Source organism: Pelodiscus sinensis, chromosome 1 (genome assembly GCF_052426305.1).
Source record: "Pelodiscus sinensis isolate ZL-2025 chromosome 1, ASM5242630v1, whole genome shotgun sequence".
Classification (NCBI taxonomy): domain Eukaryota; kingdom Metazoa; phylum Chordata; order Testudines; family Trionychidae; genus Pelodiscus; species Pelodiscus sinensis.
In genome coordinates, this window is record NC_143052.1 from 107403470 (window position 1) to 107423553 (window position 20084).

The 20084-nt window shown below is 44.0% G+C and overlaps 1 protein-coding gene and 1 long non-coding RNA gene across 9 annotated transcripts in view; one reads left to right on the plus strand and one right to left on the minus strand.

The window, feature by feature from the left end:
- Window positions 1-20084, minus strand: part of FGD4 (FYVE, RhoGEF and PH domain containing 4) — a 180247-nt gene that overhangs the window by 8868 nt on the left and 151295 nt on the right. For all 8 annotated transcript variants that reach the window (XM_006114387.5, XM_075940356.2, XM_075940334.2 and 5 more), the window contains exons 9-15: window positions 10534-10592; window positions 9744-9890; window positions 7663-7835; window positions 4755-4785; window positions 4449-4544; window positions 3929-4054; window positions 101-241 (exon numbers count right to left, since the gene is read on the minus strand). In XM_006114387.5, coding sequence (XP_006114449.3) covers window positions 101-241; window positions 3929-4054; window positions 4449-4544; window positions 4755-4785; window positions 7663-7835; window positions 9744-9890; window positions 10534-10592 — 773 coding nt within the window. The remainder of the gene's footprint in view (window positions 1-100; window positions 242-3928; window positions 4055-4448; window positions 4545-4754; window positions 4786-7662; window positions 7836-9743; window positions 9891-10533; window positions 10593-20084) is intronic.
- Window positions 14151-19785, plus strand: LOC142831092 (uncharacterized). Its single transcript, XR_012906761.2, has 3 exons — window positions 14151-14280; window positions 14732-14810; window positions 19659-19785. It is a non-coding gene; the product is annotated as an uncharacterized LOC142831092 (long non-coding RNA).

Here is a 20084-nt window from a genome sequence, read left to right on the forward strand (position 1 = left end):
GGACGGCTGAGAGTGCACAGTCCCTCCCCCTCCTATCCAAGACTGCCCCAAGCCTTGAGCCTCCAACCCCCCCCCCAGGCACCCTTTAGGGAGAACATACCTCCAAGATGCCTTTCTTCTTCTTTTCTTCACTCTCTGTGCAACCCATTATAATCTGATAGCAGTCTTTACAAACTTTGTTCATTTTATTGCCATCATATTCAAGATGAGCTTTATAATCAGAGCATTTCCAGCAAACCACCTCAAGAAAAAAAAACCAAAATTTTAAGCAAGTAAAATTACTAGCAAAATCAAATTTATCAATTAAAATCTACTAAGATGTAACTCAACTGAGGGGTAAATACTGTCTTCTGACATTGGCAGGGCTCTCTCGCGTACCAATTGTAATTTAAAAGCCACTCCATTTCCAGCTATATCACTGTTACTCAAATAAGAGTGCTTTTTACCTTTCAAATTGCTGGACTTAAAAAAAAAAATCAGTATTAGGATTCTTTTAACTGTTCTACAATTTAGGCCCTGATTCAGAAAAATCACCCTTGTTAAGGATGGGTGCTTAAACAATGAGCTTAAAGTTAAGCACATGTTTAAGTTCCACTGAAATAAATTGGAATTTCAAAATTGTATCTTCACATCAATATTAATGACAGTTTGAGTATAAGATATATTCACTCAGTCTCATGGTCCTTTCCCTGGAAGAAAAACTGAAGAGGTACGCTTACTATTTCCCTCTCTATGCCAGGGATACATCTATTTACTATTGTAAGCCACATACACAGCCTTCACTGTTACATGGGCTGCATCCACACATTATATACGCACTACCTGTTTTCACTCTGAGGCTATCACAGGCTACAGCTGAATGTTGATTAGGCTGTGGGTGGAGGGCAATAGCTCTACACACTCCAATCAACATGAAATCACACTGTGTTTTGTAAAATAAATTGCTTTATTTGAACCTTTGAATTGCTTTATTTATTATTCATGTCAAGACAGCTGAGGTAGCAGTCCTACTCCACAAGACTGCTGACACACCACTGGTGGACGAGATAGCTCAGGGGGGACACTGGCAGCTGGTCATTTCTCGCAGCAGGCAGTGCTCCACCCTGCCCCCAACCCTCTTACTGTCGTACTGGGAAACCGTTATGCTCTTGATACAGGAGATAAGGAATCAGCCCCTACAGCTGAGGAGGAGAAGCCTCATACCCCCAAGGCTGGGAGGTCTGCTGCCACCACGGCGGGGAGGAAACGTAGGGTAGTGGAGTATTGTGTTCAGTTCTGGGCACTGCATTTCAAGAAAGATGTGGAGAAATTGGAGAAGGTCCAGAAAAGAGCAACAAAAAATGATTAAAGGTCTAGAGAACATGACCTATGAAGGAAGGCTGAAAGAATTGGGCTTCTTTAATTTGGAAAGGGGAAGACTGAGACGGGACATGAGAGCAGTTTTCAGGTATCTAAAAGGTGTAACAAGGAGCAGGAAGAAAAATTGTTCTCCTTGGCCTCTGAGAATAGGATAAGAAGCAATGGGCTTAAACTGCAGCAAGGGAGGTTTAGGTTGGACATTAGGAAAAACTTCCTAATTGTCACGGTGGTTAAACACTAGAATAAGTTGCCTAGGGAGGTTGTGGAATCTCCATCTCTGGAGATCTTTAAGAGCAGGTTAGATAGACATCTATCAGGGATGATCTAGATCAGGGTGGGCAATAATTTTTGGCCAGGGGCCACTTCAAAAATTTTGAAGCTTCTGGGCTGCCCTGGAGGAGGTGGGGGCCAGAATGCTTTCGGGCTGCCCCCGCAGGGCGGGAGGAGGCTTTATGCACTCCCCCTGCCCCCAGGCCGATCAGGGCCTGGGGGCAGGTAGGGCGGGGGGATGGCGGAAGAAACTTTGCGTGCTCCTCCTGCCCCCCAGGGCTTTGGGGTGCGGGAGTGCATGATGTCTCCTCCTGCCCTGCAAGGAGCGCATGGCACTTCAAAGTGCTGCATGGTCCTGCCAGGGAGGAAATTGCGCGTGCTCCTCCGCTCCTAGGTCCTAATTGGCCTGGGGACAGGGGAGCAGCAGGGCCTCCGTTGGCTGGATCACACCACTTGGCGGGCCGAATCCGGCCCACGGAAGCCCGTTTGCCCACTCCTGGTCTAGATGGTACTGGGTGCTGCCATGAGGGAAGGGGACTGGACTTGATGATCTCTCAAGGTCCCTTCCAGTTCTAGTGTTCTATGATTCTACGAAACAAACATCTTTTAACTTTATTAAATCTAAGCACACAGCTTCCTACTTAAAAAAAAATCCCAAGTGAGGAACTGATGTAATAGTCTGATGTTATATTCTGACAGTGAACATTTTTCTTTAAATAGCATAAAATAAGAAAGCTAGACTCCTAAATAGCGTGGGAGGATGGCCTTTTATTATAAATATTTTTCAACAGCAAATATTCCTCCGAGGAGAAGACGCCAAGAATGAAAAATGGAAGAGAATAAAAATAACTGTTTTTATGGTTGTTGAAAGTAGCTAACTAGAACAGTACACAAGTGGAATTGAAGCACTCTGATACACCATCAAAACAGATGTTATTTTTCATTATGGATTTTGGTTGAAGACTAAGTGAGCAAAACTGACTAACTTCTAGAAAAGATATCTGGCATCAAACTCAATCAGCCTTTAAAATACTATTTATATCCCCACAAAACAATTAAATGGAGGGACACACACTGAAGATAATACAATAAGGAATCCATTAAGAATTCCTTGAATCACCAACCATGTAGAAGGAGAAAGAATTGTCTTCATAAGTATAAGTGGGCACTTCTAATAGTTCTTTGGATTGCTTCCTCTAGCTTAGAAGACTTAGTGCTAACCATAAAGAGCTAATGAAAAAATGCCTGAAGCATAGTACAAAGCAGAAAAGTAAAGCTAAGCGTGTAGTAAAGACATGTAACTGTAGGCCAAGCAACTCATCAAGGATAATCTCCAAGATGACAACCTTTTTTTTAAAAAAAAAAATATTATTAAATAAGAAGTTGCACCAACTTTTACTGGAAAAAGAAATGACTTGTTGGGAGGTATTTTTCTTCTATTTATAGTGAGTCCTAAGGGATATGTCTACACTTGCACCCTAGTTCAAACTACGGATGCAAATGTAGGCATTCGAAATAGTCAATGAAGCCGGGATTTAAATATCCCGCGCTTCATTAACATAATCTCAGCTGCACACTATTCCTATCGTCAGCTGATTCGAAAGTGAAAGTGCGCTCCGGGTCCCGTTAGTTCAAACCAAGGGGTTTGATTTGAACTAACGGGGCCCAGAGTGCACTTTCACTGTCGAATCAGCTGGCGTTCAGAATAGCGCGTGGCCGAGATTATGCTAACGAAGCATAGGATATTTAAATCCCCGCTTCATTGACTATTTTGAATGCCTACATTTGCATCCCTAGTTCAAACTAGGGTGCAAGTGTAGACATACCCAAGGTGAGTAAATAGGTAATAGTTCATGTTGTATAGCCTAATATTTTAGGCAGTTTGCAAATCTTACACAAATACCTATCTTTGCTAAGAATACGTGGTAAATTTTGCCCATCTTTTTCTCCTTTTTGGCTCACCTAATGGTGCTGCTTCTCACAAACCCCAAAAAGTCACAGCTGAAGTCTTTGCTGCAGTAACATGAACAACCATCAGCCACTAGATGGGGGTCTCTTAACAGTTAAGCTTTAAAAAAAACACCCCAGACAGTATGGTAGCACTTTAAAAAACTAACAAAACATGTTGATGGTATCATCTACATGTTTTATTAGTCTTTAACGTGCTACCGGACTATTGGTTGTTTTTTAAGTTTATCCTGTACAGACTAACTCGGCTACCCCTCTGAAGCTTCTAAATAGTTAGTTAGATCTGTTCTGCTGTTTGGTTCCAAGCTAGCAAATGTGTCTTTGCACTTACATGCCCACATGCTCGACAATGATGCCTTCTCCTTGTCAGTGCATTGAAGGGCTCTTTGCATTTCATGCACATTGTTACTTCATTGTCTCGGATCCATCTTGGTGCTCTCTTCCCAAGCTCAGCACTCTGAAGAGGGAAAAGAAGGCCAATTGTGCAGTATTTTTGGTAGATAAAATAATTATTCTCTTCCTCTGGAAAGGAAATGGCAAAGCACAGCTCAAGCTATGTTTTGAAATCTATGGGAAAGATAACTAACAAAGAATCTAGTCAAAAATTATAACACATGGCTGAAAGGACGCTCCACCATTCATTCTAGAAAGAACAGAATTGTTTATAAGGCATGGTCTGGCATCATGAATGGAAATAGCTGACCAGAAAAATGATTACTTTGTAATTGCATTTCCATAGGAATCTTAAGCCTGCATATGAAGCTTCTGACACACTCCAGCAATATGCCATTTGTAACTGGAAAAGGACAAAAAAGGCACCAGTTGTATTAAGCTACAACAACCCAACTTACAGAAACTTCAATGGGCATGTCCTCATACTCTTTTGCAATGGCATTTCTGAAGGTTTCATTCCTCTGCTGAAAAGCTTCTATGGTATTCTGAAGAGCCTATTATAAATACAACAGATAAATGTTGCAAACATACAATATTTAATAGACTCTTTGAAATTGCACTTTGACTAACGTTACCAGAAACGTGAACTAATATGATCAGCATTTGATTACATCAGAAGTTAATATTTACATTGAACAACCTCAAGTACAGCCCCAAAATAAAATTTGCATTTTTTAAAAAAGCCAAAATGTAGATGTGTTTACCTTTATCCATTCTTCCTTATCTTGTTCAGAACTAAAACAAACATTGACATATTATTATAAAACTAGTACAGGAAACATTAGCCTATGGTAGTTGGTTAATGAAACTAACTTACAACAGAAGCTGAGAGACTTCAAAATGATTCCAACATTTATAAAAAATAGTGCTAGTGAAACTGTCTAGTTAAAAATTGCATCAGAATCATGGATTGAGGCTTGGTACATTTAACAGACTATCTTTGAAGTTGAATTTAATTATAATCTTAAATGCATATTTAAATATTATACAATAATGGCATTTCCAGCACTAAACTTTCTTAAAGTACAGTATGTATAAAAAGCACATTTCAGTGCAAGTTTAAGATGCTGTAAATGAACCACAATCTTGATATACTGACAATTTTTCCCTGCCGCTCTCTTCCTAAAATAACCTTAAAAGAAACAAGAGTAGAAACCAAATGGGTTGAATAATAGGGTGATAGTATCTAATAGAAATTTGTTTTAACTCCATAAACAAAGCATATATAGGTTCCCTTTTATTCACTGGGACAGAAGATTTATAGTAAGCATTTTCCACCAAAGTATCTCAGGAAGGCCTCTAACATCAAATCCTATGAAAATAGGCCTGGTACCCAAGTAAAAGCACTACAGGTTGTTCCTCCAAAATCTGGGACTCTCTGGCCTGGCAAAATCCATGGTCATGTAGGACCACGGATGCTCCTGGAGCAGAAAGCCCAGAAGCCCAAGGGCAAGAGGGCAAGTTGGGTGGGACAGTCAGCAGCCCAGTTGGGGCTACACGGGGCCAGGGTCCAAGACCCAGCCCTGCGGCTGTTCCCGGCTGCACAGGAATGGAGTTCCATAGCAAGAGCCAGCGCATGGGCCACCAAGTGAGCCAACAGTAGCTGGGCAAGCAGCCCCAGGCCCACACACAGAAATTTCTGTGGGGGGAGAGGGGTGCGAGCTATGGGCGGGGCTAGTAGCTGCCCCGCCCCTGTGGCCCAGCCCCATCCCTAGCCTTGCTCTTGGGGAAGGGAAGGGAATCGGAATCAGCCTCAGCCATCTCCCAGCATGGCGAGGAGGGAGGCTGGTGTAATGCACCACTCCTGCCTTCCCCAGGCCAAGCAGAATCAGTCCTATGGCAGACCATGAAGGACTGTGGGCGGGGGGGGGGGGGGAAGAGAGAGAGGAAAAGGTTGCATTCACACCCTTTGCAGACCACCCCGCATTAGGGCCTGAGCCAAGCCAGTTTGGGGGGGGAGGGGAGGGGAAGAGGGTGAGGCAAGACTGCCTGCTGGGGCAGCCTGCCAGCAGCGGGTGATGGGCTTGGGGACTGATGTCAGGAGACCTCCCCTGTATTATAATCTAGTGATGGGGTAAACACAAACCCCATTTCTCATTAATTGTCCATCAGGGGAAAATGACTTGAAATAACACCACAGTGTTTTTTGTTCTGCTACTCATTTAAAGCTTCTCACTTCACCGAAGTGAGGGAGGAAGTGCCCATGCCCTGCACCCCCCCCCCCCCCACACACACACAGATTTTTTTCCTAAATGTAGGATGGGATGTGCAGGTGAGACCACATACTTATATAAGATGGAAAAGCCCCCAGTGAGGCTTATATATTTTGTAATATTACTGCAACCTGCAATAGAACTAGAATCCTAAAATAGAAGGACAGAGTCCTATTCCTCATCCTTCATCTGTAAATATTGGAAAAATGAATCTGCTAAATAGACAAAATAATTCTTCCTAGCCCATCAACTCAAGTAACTTATAAGTAATTCCTTCATGTAGGAAATGATCTATTTTTGAGGGTGACCAAAACACTATAATGTACTGAATCAGTAATCTGAAAATATGTAAAATTCTTGGAAAAAGGGAATTCTCGAGGCTAACTAAATATTTAACCTGAGAGACCACAATTTTATAGGATGAGATTTATGGATATGATACAACAAGAGTAAATTATGCACCAATTACGATGAGTTTAGTCTCATTGATCTGTTTAGGATAGCATTTTACCTATTACTTTACAATTTGGAAGGAACTTTATGAAACACATGCCAATATGTTTGCAAAAAACTAGATAAGCTTCCTCCCGCAAACTAAGTAACTTTTGGCTAATAAACTCCAGGTGGAATAAAGTGGATAAGTTCTATGGTGTTCTGCTACCACACAACAATTTCTGATCTGTATGAAATCTAGTAAATCTATTATTGAATCAAAACATTAAAGACAGATTTACCTTTATGAAGAGATCTTTTCAATTTAATAGAATAATAACTTTTCTATAGGTACTGAATCATCCAATATAATTGAAAATTGTATCTCTACCATGTAATTATATTGGATAATTAAAAATCTGTATCAAGATTAGAATTTTCAATTACATTTTAAAGATAATTTATATAGATATGTTACATTTTTTACAGAGAACACTGCTATAATTCCTATTAGAGGATTTTTCCATAAAGCTAGGTAGGTAAATTACAATGAAGCCTTTGTTTATTCCCAGAATATAGACAACACGCACAAGACGACCACAAGAACCTTGACAGTATGCTGTTATGAACTGCAGACACCACTATTTAGGATAAAAGGTCATTTCTGCACACTTGTTTAATCATTGGCCTTTCTGCAGAGGCTGTCAATAAAGGCTGTATGTGGCAGTGATATATGAAAACTGGAAGCTTATCTATTAACAAGGAACTAGGCCATCAATCATTGAAAAAGGAGAAATAGCAGTTAGGATATTTTGTAGGTACACTAACCTGGGCAATTTTCAAACTAATGATTTGCAAATGCAAAGTTCCAGATCACTTTACCTGTTCTCCAAATCAACCAGTCCAACAATTCTCCTCTATTTTGATATATTTTTAGTGCTTCAGAAGTAGCGCACATTTTGCTTACCTGGCCTGCAACTCCAATGTTCGTTCTTTTCCAGACACTTGGAAGGTGTATGGATACTCTTCATTATGTGTTTCTACAATCTTCATACCATCAATACCAACTCTTGTTCGAACTGAGTATTTTGACCCCACCAAACTGAATTTGGGTACACAATACAGCAACATGTTGTTGAACTATTGAAAAAAAAAACCCATGAACATATCAGGAACAAAAAAGAAAATAAAGTACACTACGTTAGGAGGTTAATTGCGTTATCACGTTACAAAAACAACTTGAATGAGTGTGAGATTAGGGTTGTTAATATCAAAATCATAATGGAACAACTGAAAGCATGGATAGGATTTAGAAATTAAATGCCAACTACTGATACATTTAAAAGCCAGCTACAGCATAGATGCAGTAATTTAACATCAAATACACTGAGTGGACAAGATGCTTAACAACACTGCAAGCCCTTTACTGAGGAGAATTTTCCATGCTGGTTTCAATCTACTGAACAAGTGGGTTAACAGATTTTTCTTAATCTTTATACTGTAAGAGCAACAAATTGACTTGGAAGGAATTTCCAATTCATACAGTGATAATTTGTCTTTTCTTCACTGTACTTTTTTTTTTTTAATCAAATTACATTGAGAATATGTATACCCACAAAAAAGAAAAATTGTATGAAGCCAAAGTGGACATGCTGATGAAATAGAAATCACAGCTCTTTGCAAAGAATGTCAACTGAAGAAAAGCACCGTATAAGAACTAGGTATTATTAGTGTCATTTATAATTTGTAGATTTTAATGATTTTTAAACAGCCTAGAATTTCAGCCCAGGGCTGTCGCTACTACTATGAGTTTGTGTTTATGAAGACTGAAATCAGATCCATAATGGTTAACAGGATTTTTTTCCTATTAATTATTAAAATCAGAAACTCACCGTATAAATAATATTTCACAAAAGCAAAGTCTACCCCGTTAAAATGATTTAACAGCTTTTTAATATTTCTTAGAGCTTAATAAGTCCTGTTGACTAGGGACTTGCTCATCTCTGCGGCGCACTTTAAAATCAGTCAAGAAAAAAATCGTTATGGTTTAGATGCAATGGCTAGTGAAGGATTCTATACGATTCATTTGATGGTCTAAGCCACATTCATGCCAGCTAAGTGTATATCACAGATATGGCACATCTGAACTTTTTCTCTCCCTTACTGTAAATATGCACATCCCTCATTTTAATATGATGTGTAGCCCCATTCAGAACTTGTACTAATTATTTATCACTCGGCTAGGAACACAGGAGAGCAGAAACCTGTCCCTCAAAAATCACATATTTTACTACCCAGAAAGCGTGAAGCATCCAGTGGCCCATATAGCAAAGGGCACAGATCAGGGCTTGAATCTGCCATTTTAATTACACTAGAAGCAGCGAGTTATATAAACATTCTACTAGGGAATTAATGAAGAATCATTGATGGAGTCCAACTGTGTTAAATAAAGACAGCACTGACTATGTGAACCAAGGAAATGTGATGAAGTAAAGCAATGAGAGAATGTGAAAAGAAGATATGAATTTCCCAGTTGTACTAAATTCTTATTAGGCCGTGACACCCATTTGATTATATTGCAAGGATTTTGAAAGAAATGTAATATACGCTATATCTGTAACATACTTGTATGTTCAAAGTGCTGGATTAGCTAATCTATTGCTCTATAGTCATGTATTAATACATTCCAATATCTAATTAGAATAATATCTTAAATATTTCTGTTTCCAAAATGTAATCAACACAAATATAGTATTAGACTCTAGCAACAAACCAATAGTCTCCATGATAGCTATAAGCAACTAAAAAAACTAATACTGCATTTTCTCAGAGATGTGTTACTGGACCTTGGTTTAATTCTATTTGAAACCACATATTCTTGTCATCTTTCATCAGGCATTGTGAGTAAAATATTGGACCCAGGTGAAGTTAATGGTAAAATTTTCCTTGTAACTTAAACAGAGAGAAGATTCCAAAGCGTTGCCTGAAAGCAAGAGTGAAATTTGAGAAGATCTTAATATCACTCCAAATGCACATCTTGATACTTACTAAGAAAAGGTATCGTTCTTGGGCTGATGTATTACGAGCAGCAAGTTTAAGAATCTGTCCTTCTTTTATCAGCTCATTTGAGGGGTTAACAATATCTTCCTCTTCTCCCAACATCTCATACACCTCTATCAACTTCTTCAGATTTTCCTTTTCAATTAAAATAAAGCAGCGTAAGTGATTTTACCAGTGTAAAAAGGTATTTGTGAAGCTTGTGTAAAAAGGTATTTGTGAAGCTTATGCAAGTCTGAAAAATATTAGCTTTAAAAGAATTTGTGCAACCTGATGGTAGCGGTTGCCAGAACTCTCTTATATTTAGGCATGAATTAGATTACTAGAAACAGATTATGCAACAAGTATTTTTAAATATACTTATGTAGTGCTATTTCATGTCCAGAATGTTTAATAGTTTATGTACCGCAGCATCTGTGAAAGGGAGATAAGCATTTCTCCATTTTGCAGGTGCAGAAACAAGCACAAAAAGGTTAAGTAACCCATATAACGTCTGACTGGCAAGCCAGGAAAAATATGCAGCATTTGCAATTTCCACCCCCAAACTTGAGTTACAATATCATATTTTATCAAGCATTCCAACTGACTGTAAAGAGGGTAATAAAAATAGCAGCATTTTGGAAAAGGGAAACCAAATTTTGCAAGTTCAACCTTTTGAAAAATTTGCATTTCACATACCTGGTAAAATTCACAGAATTTCCTAGCTGTACATGCTACTTAATATACAGTACGAAGAACAGAGGATTAAGAAAGGGAAACCCTCCCCACAAAAGTCATTTACCATTTTTCGTATAGCACTATTGGAGTGGCTGGCTGCTGTGGATATAATTTCCAGGGATTCTAGATGGCACCGAAAATGGAACACAAATGAAAACACATTATTATTTACTACTTTTTACAGATTACTGGCTCAAATATCATACTTATAAATGAAAGTCAGCTCTCTCATGCCACAAAATCATCAATAAAGTAAGCTACAGGCATCTAGTCCAATACAGTACTTTTGCTTTAACTGACTATAAATACAAAAAAGTTAAAGCTATAGATTAGATGCTAGAAAAGCTTAACAGGAATCCTTACCACTTTTCAATTATTGTTGGGTGATTGTGCAGTGAATTTAAAAATTCATCAACTTGACTACTTGTACCCAAAAGATGATTCCAAAAAATCATGGCTCCTCCAGTCAGAAAGCAGTCTGACGTACAGATCCAAAGAAAACAACTCCAAATTCAGACATTTTAAAGAAACTACTACATACCATGATTTGCAGAAGCTACTTGATAAATAATTGTGAATAATTTAAGAACTTTTTTTTAATCTATTCTTGCATAATTGATATATAGAAAAAGATAAAATGGAACCTATTTTCACAAAAACAACAACGCAGCAGTGCATTTAAAAATATGGATCCCATTTTCAAGGGTTTCCTGCCTCCCCCCAGCAAAGACCATGTCTGTATAAAAAGCAAAATAAAAATGTGTTAAAATTCCAGGCTAGTCTTTCATAAGCCTTGTGCAGGGTTGGCTCTAGGCACCAGCAAAACAAGCAGGTGCTTGGGGCAGCACATTGCTGGGGCAGCATTCCAGCCTGCAGGTGGAGGAGGGCGGCGGGGGGCCTCCCGGAGGCCACACCAAGCCGGAAGCCCCGCGCCCGGCTGCTCGGAGCCTGCGCCTGGCCCTGGGGCACTGGGAGGGCAGGTCAGGGCGCGGCGGGGCACAGTGCTGGGAGGGCGGGGAACATGGCCCTGATGCAGGGCAGCCGCGACTGGTGACGCTGAGCCCAGCAGCGCAGGCCGTTGCCATGGTGGCTGCTCCCGGCAGCCGGCTCACTGGAGTGGAGTTCAGGGGATCAGCGGGTGCTGAGGCTTAGCTGCGGTGGGGCCCATCCCCTGAGCGGAAAGCCCCGCACCCAGCTGCTTGGAGCCTGCGCCTGGCCCTGGGAGCTCTGCGTGGGCAGCCCCGAAGTGCGGCCCCTGCTGGGAGGGCGGCATGGGGCGGCCGCAGCTGGTGAGGCTGAGCCCGGTGGCCTCTTCTTCGCCTTCATGAGTGTGCCCCCCCGGCCGACCCCCCCCCCCCCCCGTGCGCCCTCCCCGCAACTCCCCCTCCCTCCACCCTCCCCGCTTGTGTTCTCTCCCCCGTAACTCCCGACTGTGAACCCCTGTTGCCCGGCTGTCCCTCCCCGCCCAGCCTTTGTGCCCCTGCTCACTGTCCCATTAACCCCTCCCCCCCAACTCCTCCTCTCCATTTCCCTCAGCTTGGCCTCTGCTCAGCAACCCCACCTCCTGGCCCACTGGATCCCTGCTGGGACCCCTTCTATTGTTCTCCCCGCAACCACCTGGATCACCATCTCTTGTCTGGCTCTCTAAACAATCTCCCCTCCCCCTACTCTCTTGGCCCTGAACCCTCCCTTCCCCTCCCCAACCCTCCCCAGGAACCCAGCCCCCTTGTACTGTATCCTGACAACCTCACACCTGCCTAGGACCCAAGTGATTCTCCCTCTCCCTTTGTCTGAGGAAGGGGAACGCTGGTGTTCCCAGTGCCCATGTCCCCAGGTCCCTTCCTGTCTGGGGCAGGAGAGCTTTATTAAAATAGGAATTGTGATCCCATTTAAATAGGCTTTATTTTAAATAATATATCTTTAAAATTAAATTAAAATGGTCATGGCCTAAATTTATCATAACCTATTTAAATAACTTATGAATTAAGTTTAAAAATTAAATAGAACATGTCTCCTGTCAACTTTTAAAGAAATTCTACCAGTTCACTGGTGTAAGTTGCTGTGTAAGCACCTGGAACCAGTGTTTACATCAGCAGTAGCTTCTTCTGCAGGTGAAGAGAGAATGTTTTTATCACTTTGGTTTATTCAGCTAGTTCAATTCAATGATTAGTTTATTCACCATTGCAAAACCGAGAGTTGACGAAGCAGAAAAACTTGTTTTCCTCTTCTCTCAGTAAAAAACTGGTTATAAGAGTGTTCTAACATCTTGAAGAACATGATGACTACATTCGATTGGTTAAATTCACTATGGATATTTCCTTTGTTTAATAAATGAATTTTAGATGCAAAATGTGTTTGGATACTTTTTTTTTGTTCTGTGTCCTTCATATTTAAGGTAGTTTTATTTCATACAAAATTAAATGCTGGTTTTGTTTATTTTAAATAGAATTTACGTCCAGACAGAAGTAGATGCAAATCATAGGTTTAAAAAAAAAAGTATCCACCACTCAGCAAATAATAAATGGGATAAAACCTATCTCTTAAGTGTTCCTATTACAAAATGGTGTGTAATAGAATAAAAATGTAAGAATTAAGAATCTGGTTACACGTAAGTTACACAATTATTTGGGCATTTATTTAGTTGTTAGATGTACTGAGTGTATTCTCCTGGTTAGTAAATTTAAACCTAGGTTTTCTGCTTGCCAGTTTAAATCATGATTAAAATTAGAGATTTAAATCAAAGCTATTTAAATCAATCCACCCTGCTTCAGAGACTGTTTGGTCCGTCCCTGAAGGAGAAAGCACAGGGCTGCACTCATGGAATAGGTCTTAGGCTAGTGGGGTTTTGTTGTCTGGTGCCTGTCTTGTTCTGGACAGTTGAAACAGAAGTTCTCTTAATCCCTTTGAACTGCGTCATTGTATAGTGAGGCTGATTCTTGTCCATGGACACCAAGAGTTAGACAGCTTGTGTGTTGGGGTTGGAGTCTGAGTGATTATAAGGCTTCTAGTAATGAAATCCCTTTGCAGAGTGAGGAGTGGGACCAGGACTCCAGCACTAGATGATGTGAACAGCTGCATGCTTTGGAGGTCTTTAACTGGCTTGCTGTGGATGAACCTGCCCTCCCATTGTCCTCACGTAGGGAGTCCCTGGCACTCTCGTAGGAGATGAAAACGCCCCGGGGTTTGGGTTCCCCCTGAAGCACGTACCCCACCCTCCAGGAAGCCGCACAAGCTGCATTCGCGCGCACACCCCCAGCAAGCCATGCAAGCTGCGGACCTTTCCCGGACAAAAAAGGGGGGAGGAAGGGGTGGCCAAAATATTTTATGCTTGGGGCAGCAAAAAACCTAGAGCCAGCCCTGGCCTTATGCATATGGTGTAGTTTAAAAAAAATGGGTGCAAAAAATCACATAAAAAACCAACAATTTTTTGTGCTCCATTCCAGAAAGGACATACAGTAAATTTTGCTGCTCTATTGCTAGCCTACGAAATCAGCATTAAAAGGGAGTTACTCACCTTGTGCAGTAACGAGTATTCTTCGAGATGTGTGTCCCCGTGGGTGCTCCACTGTAGGTGAAGGGTCGCCCTGAGCCTCAGATCGGAGCTTTCTATAGCAGTTTCCCCTGTTGAGTCACACATGCCCAGGAAGCGTCTCGAGCCCTTCCCGCCTCCTGAGGAGAGTGACTCATCCCCCTCCCTTTCAGTTCCTCGGCTCCGCCCGAGTAATTTCGACTCCGAGCAGAGGGGAGGTAGGGAGGGTCGTGGAGCACCCACGGGGACACACATCTCGAAGAACACTCGTTACTGCACAAGGTGAGTAACTCCCTTTTCTTCTTCGAGTAGTGTCCCCGTGGGTGCTCCACTGTAGGTGACTACAAAGCAGTACCCAGTATATGGTTGGAGGGAGCCGGAGTCAGTGTTTGGCAGTGGTGGAGAGCACTGCTGTGGCAACTGCTGAGTCACTCTTAAGTTGTGGAAGAATGGCGTAATGTTTAGCAAAGGTATGATCTGAAGACCATGTCGCTGCCCGGTAAATGTCTCTTAGGGGGACATTGCTCAGAAAGGCTGTGGAGGCAGCCGTGGCTCGAGTCGAGTGTGCTCTTGGTGGGCATATCAGCGGTCTATTGCCCAGAGAATGGCACTTAATTATGCATGTAGATATCCATTTTGAGATTCGTTGAGATGATATCGGTGTGCCTTTGGATCGTTCAGCGATGGAGATAAAAAGTCTTTCAGATTTACGGAATGGTTTTGTTCTTTCTAGGAAGAAGGCCAGAGCCCTCCGGATGTCCAGAGTGTGCAGAGTGGCATCTGTCTGCGACGAGTGCGGTTTTGGGAAAAAGGTAGGTAACACGATCGGTTCGTTAATATGGAATTCTGTACCGACCTTTGGCAAAAACGTGGGGTGGGGTCTAAGTATGACCCTATCCTTTGTGAAAATTGTGTAAGGAGGTTCTGACATTAACGCTCCAAGTTCGCTCACCCTCCTGACTGAGGTGATGGCTAAGAGGAAACAGACCTTCATAAAAAGGAAAGGAAGTGGCACTGTTGCCAGTGGCTCAAAGGGAGGTCTGGTGAGGTAGTTCAAAACAAGATTTAGGTCCTACAAGGGGGGTGGAGTCCTATGTGGTGGGTATACATTCTGGAGTCCCTTGAGGAATCTTTTTGTAATAGGGTGGTTAAAAACGGAGAATCCATCTACCGGTGTATGAAATGCTGCTATTGCAGAGAGGTGTACTCTTAGGGAAGAGATAGAGAGTTCTGATGCTTTAAGGTCCAGAATGTAATCTAGAATGGTATCTAATGGTGAGGCACGGGGCTCCATTTTGACTCGCTGTCACCAGTGACAGAAACGTGCCCATTTCTGTTGGTAAGTTTTCCTAGTAGACTGTCTCCTGCTCTGGAGGAGGATGTCCTTTACTCGCTGGGAGCAGCGATCTTCTACCTCTGAGAACCAGAGAGAAGCCAAGCCTGAAGATGCAGGGTATTGAGTTGTGGGTGCAGTATCTTGCCGTTGTTCTGAGATAGTAGGTCTATCCGGTACGGTAGCGGGTAGGGGGGCTGGACCGCTAGCCTGTGAAGGTATGGGTACCAGGTTTGTCGAGGCCATGATGGCGCAATCAGGATGACTAGGGCTTTGTCCCTCAGGATCTTGCGCAGGACTCTGGGGATGAGCGGTATGGGAGGAAAGGCGTAGTGTAGGGAGGCTGTCCAATTGATCAGGAAGGCGTCTCCCAGAGAGTGTTTGCCAAGTCCCGCACGTGAGCAGAATTGGGGACATTTGGTGTTCTGGGTAGAAGCGAAGAAGTCTATCGATGGCCATCCCCACTGGTGGAAAATTGAGTTCGCCACCTCCGTATGTAACTCCCATTCGTGGTTCAAAGCGAAGTTTCGGCTGAGTGAATCCGCTTTGATGTTGTTCACCCCGGGCAAGTAGGACGCTATGAGGGTGACTTGGTTGCGGATGCACGAGTTCCACAGGCGAATAGCCTCCGCGCATAAAGAGCGGGAGCGGGCTCCACCCTGCCTGTTTATGTAGAACATTGTGCAGATGTTGTCTGTTAGGATGCGGACTGTGTGATTGGCGATGGCGGAGGCAAAGTGTGCACAGGCATTCCTTACTGCCCTCAACTCGAGGAGATTGATATGTAAGTGTGTCTCGTTTGGGGACCATCTGCCTTGAACTTCGTGGCCGTTCATATGTGCCCCCCAGCCTAGCAGGGAAGCATCTGTGGTGATTTGGATAGTGGGTTCGGTTTGTTGGAACGGAACCCGTCAAGAGATTGCTTGGCACTGTCCACCATCGTAAGGATCCCAGCACGTGTGGTGGGATAGTAACCGTTTTGTTTCGAGGGTGCCGTGATGGGATATAAACGGTTGCCATCCAGAGTTGAAGACATCGAAAGTGCAGGCGAGCATGGTGGACCACATAGGTGGTGGAAGCCATGTGGCCCATTAGTCTGAGGCATGTAAGTACTGTGGTGGTAGGAACTGTAAGCATCCCATTTATAATTTCTTGCATAGTTGCAAAACGTTGTTGAGGTAGGTATGCCCGGGCTGTCACTGAGTCCAGGCGTGCACCAATGAACTCTATGTCTTGAACTGGATACAGCGTTGACTTGTCTTGGTTGATTAGAAGGCCTAGACGACTGAGGAGGGTCGTGGTCGTCTGTATCATAGAGGCTGTTTCGGCGTACGAGGATCCCTTTAGGAGGCAGTCGTCTAGATAGGGAAATATGATGACGTTTTGTCGTCTGAGATATGCCGTCGCGACAGCCAGTACCTTCGAAAATACTCTCGGGGCTGATGAGAGGCCGAAGGGGAGAACCCTGTACTGGAAGTGGTCTGGTCCCAACATGAAGCGCAGGTAACGTCTGTGGGAGGGGTGGATGGTTATATGGAAATAGGCATCTTGGAGGTCGAGGGCTGCAAACCAGTCCCCTTGATCTAGCGCAGGAATGATTGTGGAGAGTGTGACCATCTTGAAATGTTGTTTCTTGAGAAATGTGTTCAGTTTGCGGAGGTCCAATATAGGTCTCCAGCCCCCTGTTCGTTTTTCGGTTAAGAAATAGCTCGAATAAAACCCTCTCCCGTGGAACTCTCGGGGTACCCTTTCTACTGCTCCGATGAGGAGTCGATCGATTTCTTGTTTCAGAAGGGTCTCGTGAGAGTGGTCCCTGAAGAGGGACGGGATAGGGGGAAGGGTAGGGGGGATAGAGGTGAAAGGGATGGTGTAGCCCACTCGAATGATTTCCAAAACCCAGCGGTCCGATGTTATGGACTCCCATTGAGGAAGGAATGGGCGCAAATGATGGGTGAACAGATGGCCATGTTGGAGTAGTGCTAGATCGTAAGCAGGGTGTCGCAGGCCCTCGACCAAATCTTCAAATTTGCTGTTTGGATGGTTGGGTAGTTGGTGGGCGGGCCTGGTTGTGGCGTCTTCTGGGACCTTGTTGCCTTGGTCTAGTGTCTTCATAGGGCCTCTGTGATCTATTATATTGCCTATATCGGTATAGGTTGTATGAGTTATATGGGGTGTATCGTCCGCGTCTATAGGGCTGCGTGTACATGCCCAACGTGCAGAGTGTAGACTTGGAATTTTTGCTGTTATGGAGTATTTCATCCGTAGTGGCTGCAAATAGTTTGCGCTTGTCGAATGGCAGATCCTCTACTTTAGGCTGGAGATCGCGGGGAACTCCTGATGACTGGAGCCAAGAGGTTCTACGCATGACTACCGCTGTAGCTGTAATTGGGGCTGCGGTGTCGGCAACATCCATTGCGGTTTGAAGAGCAGTGCAGGCGATCATATGGCCCTCATGAACTATTGTTTTCAGGATGGATCTTTTAGACTCAGGGAGATGTGGTATCAGCTCTCCCAGTTTCGAGTAATTGTCAAAGTCATGATTTGCTAAAAGAGCAGAGTAGTTCGATATTCTGAGTTGTAAGGTGGAAGAGGAGTATACCTTCTTGCCAAAGGAGTCCAGCTTTTTGTGGTCCTTGTCTGTGTTGCCCAACTTGTGTTGTGGGATCTTTGCACGTTGTTGCGCTGAATCCACTACTAACGAGTTGGGTTGTGGGTGTGTGAAAAGAAAGTCGTTGTCTTTTGATGGGACAAAGTACTTCCTATCGATTCTTTTATTTGTTGGTTGAATGGATGCAGGTGTTTTCCAGAGGTCTTCCGAGGTCTCTATTATTGCCTCGTCTATAGGGAGGGCAATCTTGCTATGTAATGTGGGATGGAGATTCTTTAGCAGTTGGTATTGTTTCCTCTGGACCTCTTGCAGGGAAACATTCTGGCTTATTGCAACCCTCTTGAATAGATCTTGGAATTGTTTTAGGTCGTCAATTGGTGCAGAATCTGATGGAACTACGGCTTCATCTGATTGTATATCGGGAGCATCAGAGTGTGTGACGTTTATTGAGTGAGTGTCTGATTCATTGTCAGAGATTCGGTCCACCTCCTCATCCGAAAGAATTGCTGGAGGTAGGGACTGCGGCCGAGATAAGCTTCTCCGGGATGGAGTGGAGTGAATTGGGGAGCGTTGTCCACGTGATTCCCAGTGTTCCCAGGGTCCCCATTGCGGATAAGGTGGGGGTGGGTAAGGCCAGTACGGGTGCCATGGGTTCTGTTGTGGTGGGGCTCCGTAGTCATAAAAGCGAGATTGCCTAGGTGATGGGTGCCTCGAGGAATAAGATGTGTGGTGATCATCCTCAGGAAGGGGAGCGTCTCGGCCGGATAAGATTGGTGTAGACCTGGGAGGGGATAGCTGTGATAGGGACTTCCCAGGTGAGTAGGATGTGGAAGGCAGACACTGAGCAGAAAGACTGCTGTGTGAGAGAGCTTCTTGCTGGCTCTGCTCCATAGCAGTGTCGTCTGGCTGCCTGTCAGTTTGCCCTGGCAGCGTTAGTGCAGCATCCTGCTGCTTATCTGGAGGTGGTGCCAGGCGTTTGGGCTGCGGGTCACTCTGCTGCGGTGCCGTGGTTTTAATCGGCACCGTAGCTTTAAGGAGCGCTGTGGCTTTCGGCGCCGCAGAAGACTGTGCATTTGAAAGCGGTGCCGCTGTTTGAAGCGGCACCGCGGTTTGCTTCGGCGCCGGCTTTTCTTGCCGTGCCGGCTGTTTTGAACGCTCCCAGGGCCGCTCAGCAGTGGCGTGCCCCGATGCCGGCGCGGAGTGGGAGGATCGCCCCGAAGCCTTTGTGGCGGGCGTCCTCCCGGTCTGGTGTGCCTCTCCTCCATGTTTAGGACAGGAGGAGGCTGATAAGGAGCGGGATGGTGAGGCTCTACCCCTCAGCTCGGTTCTGGAGAGAAGGGGAGGCTCTTGGCGCATTCCCGGCTGTTCTGCGGGCTGCAAGGATTTTTCAAATAGAATCATTCTTAGGCGGAGCTCACGGTCTTTCCTGGCTCTCGCCGTGAGGGAATTACAATGGGTGCAGCTGTGGGGAGAGTGAGATTCCCCCAAACAACGAATGCATTTTGAATGACCATCCGAAGCCGGCATAGGGTCCCGGCATTGGTCGCACTTTTTAAAGCCTGAGGAGGCGGACATGTCCGGTTCTCTCCTCTTTAAGCTTTTTTTTTTTTTTTTTGTATTTATTTTAGTGTTCCTGCTGTTGTCGTCAGTCCGTGTTGGTTTCTCTCTTTTTTTTTTTTTTTTTTTTTTAAAATCTGTTCTTTCTTCTCTGTGTTAAAGAGCTGTGAAAACTCCGGTATCTCTGAGACCCGGTCTGAGGTGATTCAAGCCCCCCCGAGGGGAGAGGGGGGTTAGGTAAGTGTATTTCCCTTATTACTAAAAATTCTTTTTCTTCTTCTTTTTTTTTTTTTTTAAAGAAACAGGCAAGGTAACTTGGATATCAGGGGAAAGAACTATAACTAAACTAGGGAGAAAAAGGCAGTCAGAGAGTCTGACAGGGAGCTCCTGTTTGCTCCGTCCGCAGGCGAGGGCGGTTGAAGAGGAACTGAAAGGGAGGGGGATGAGTCACTCTCCTCAGGAGGCGGCAAGGGCTCAAGACGCCTCCTGGGCATGCGTGACTCAACAGGGGAAACTGCTATAGAAAGCTCCGATCTGAGGCTCAGGGCGACCCTTCACCTACAGTGGAGCACCCACGGGGACACTACT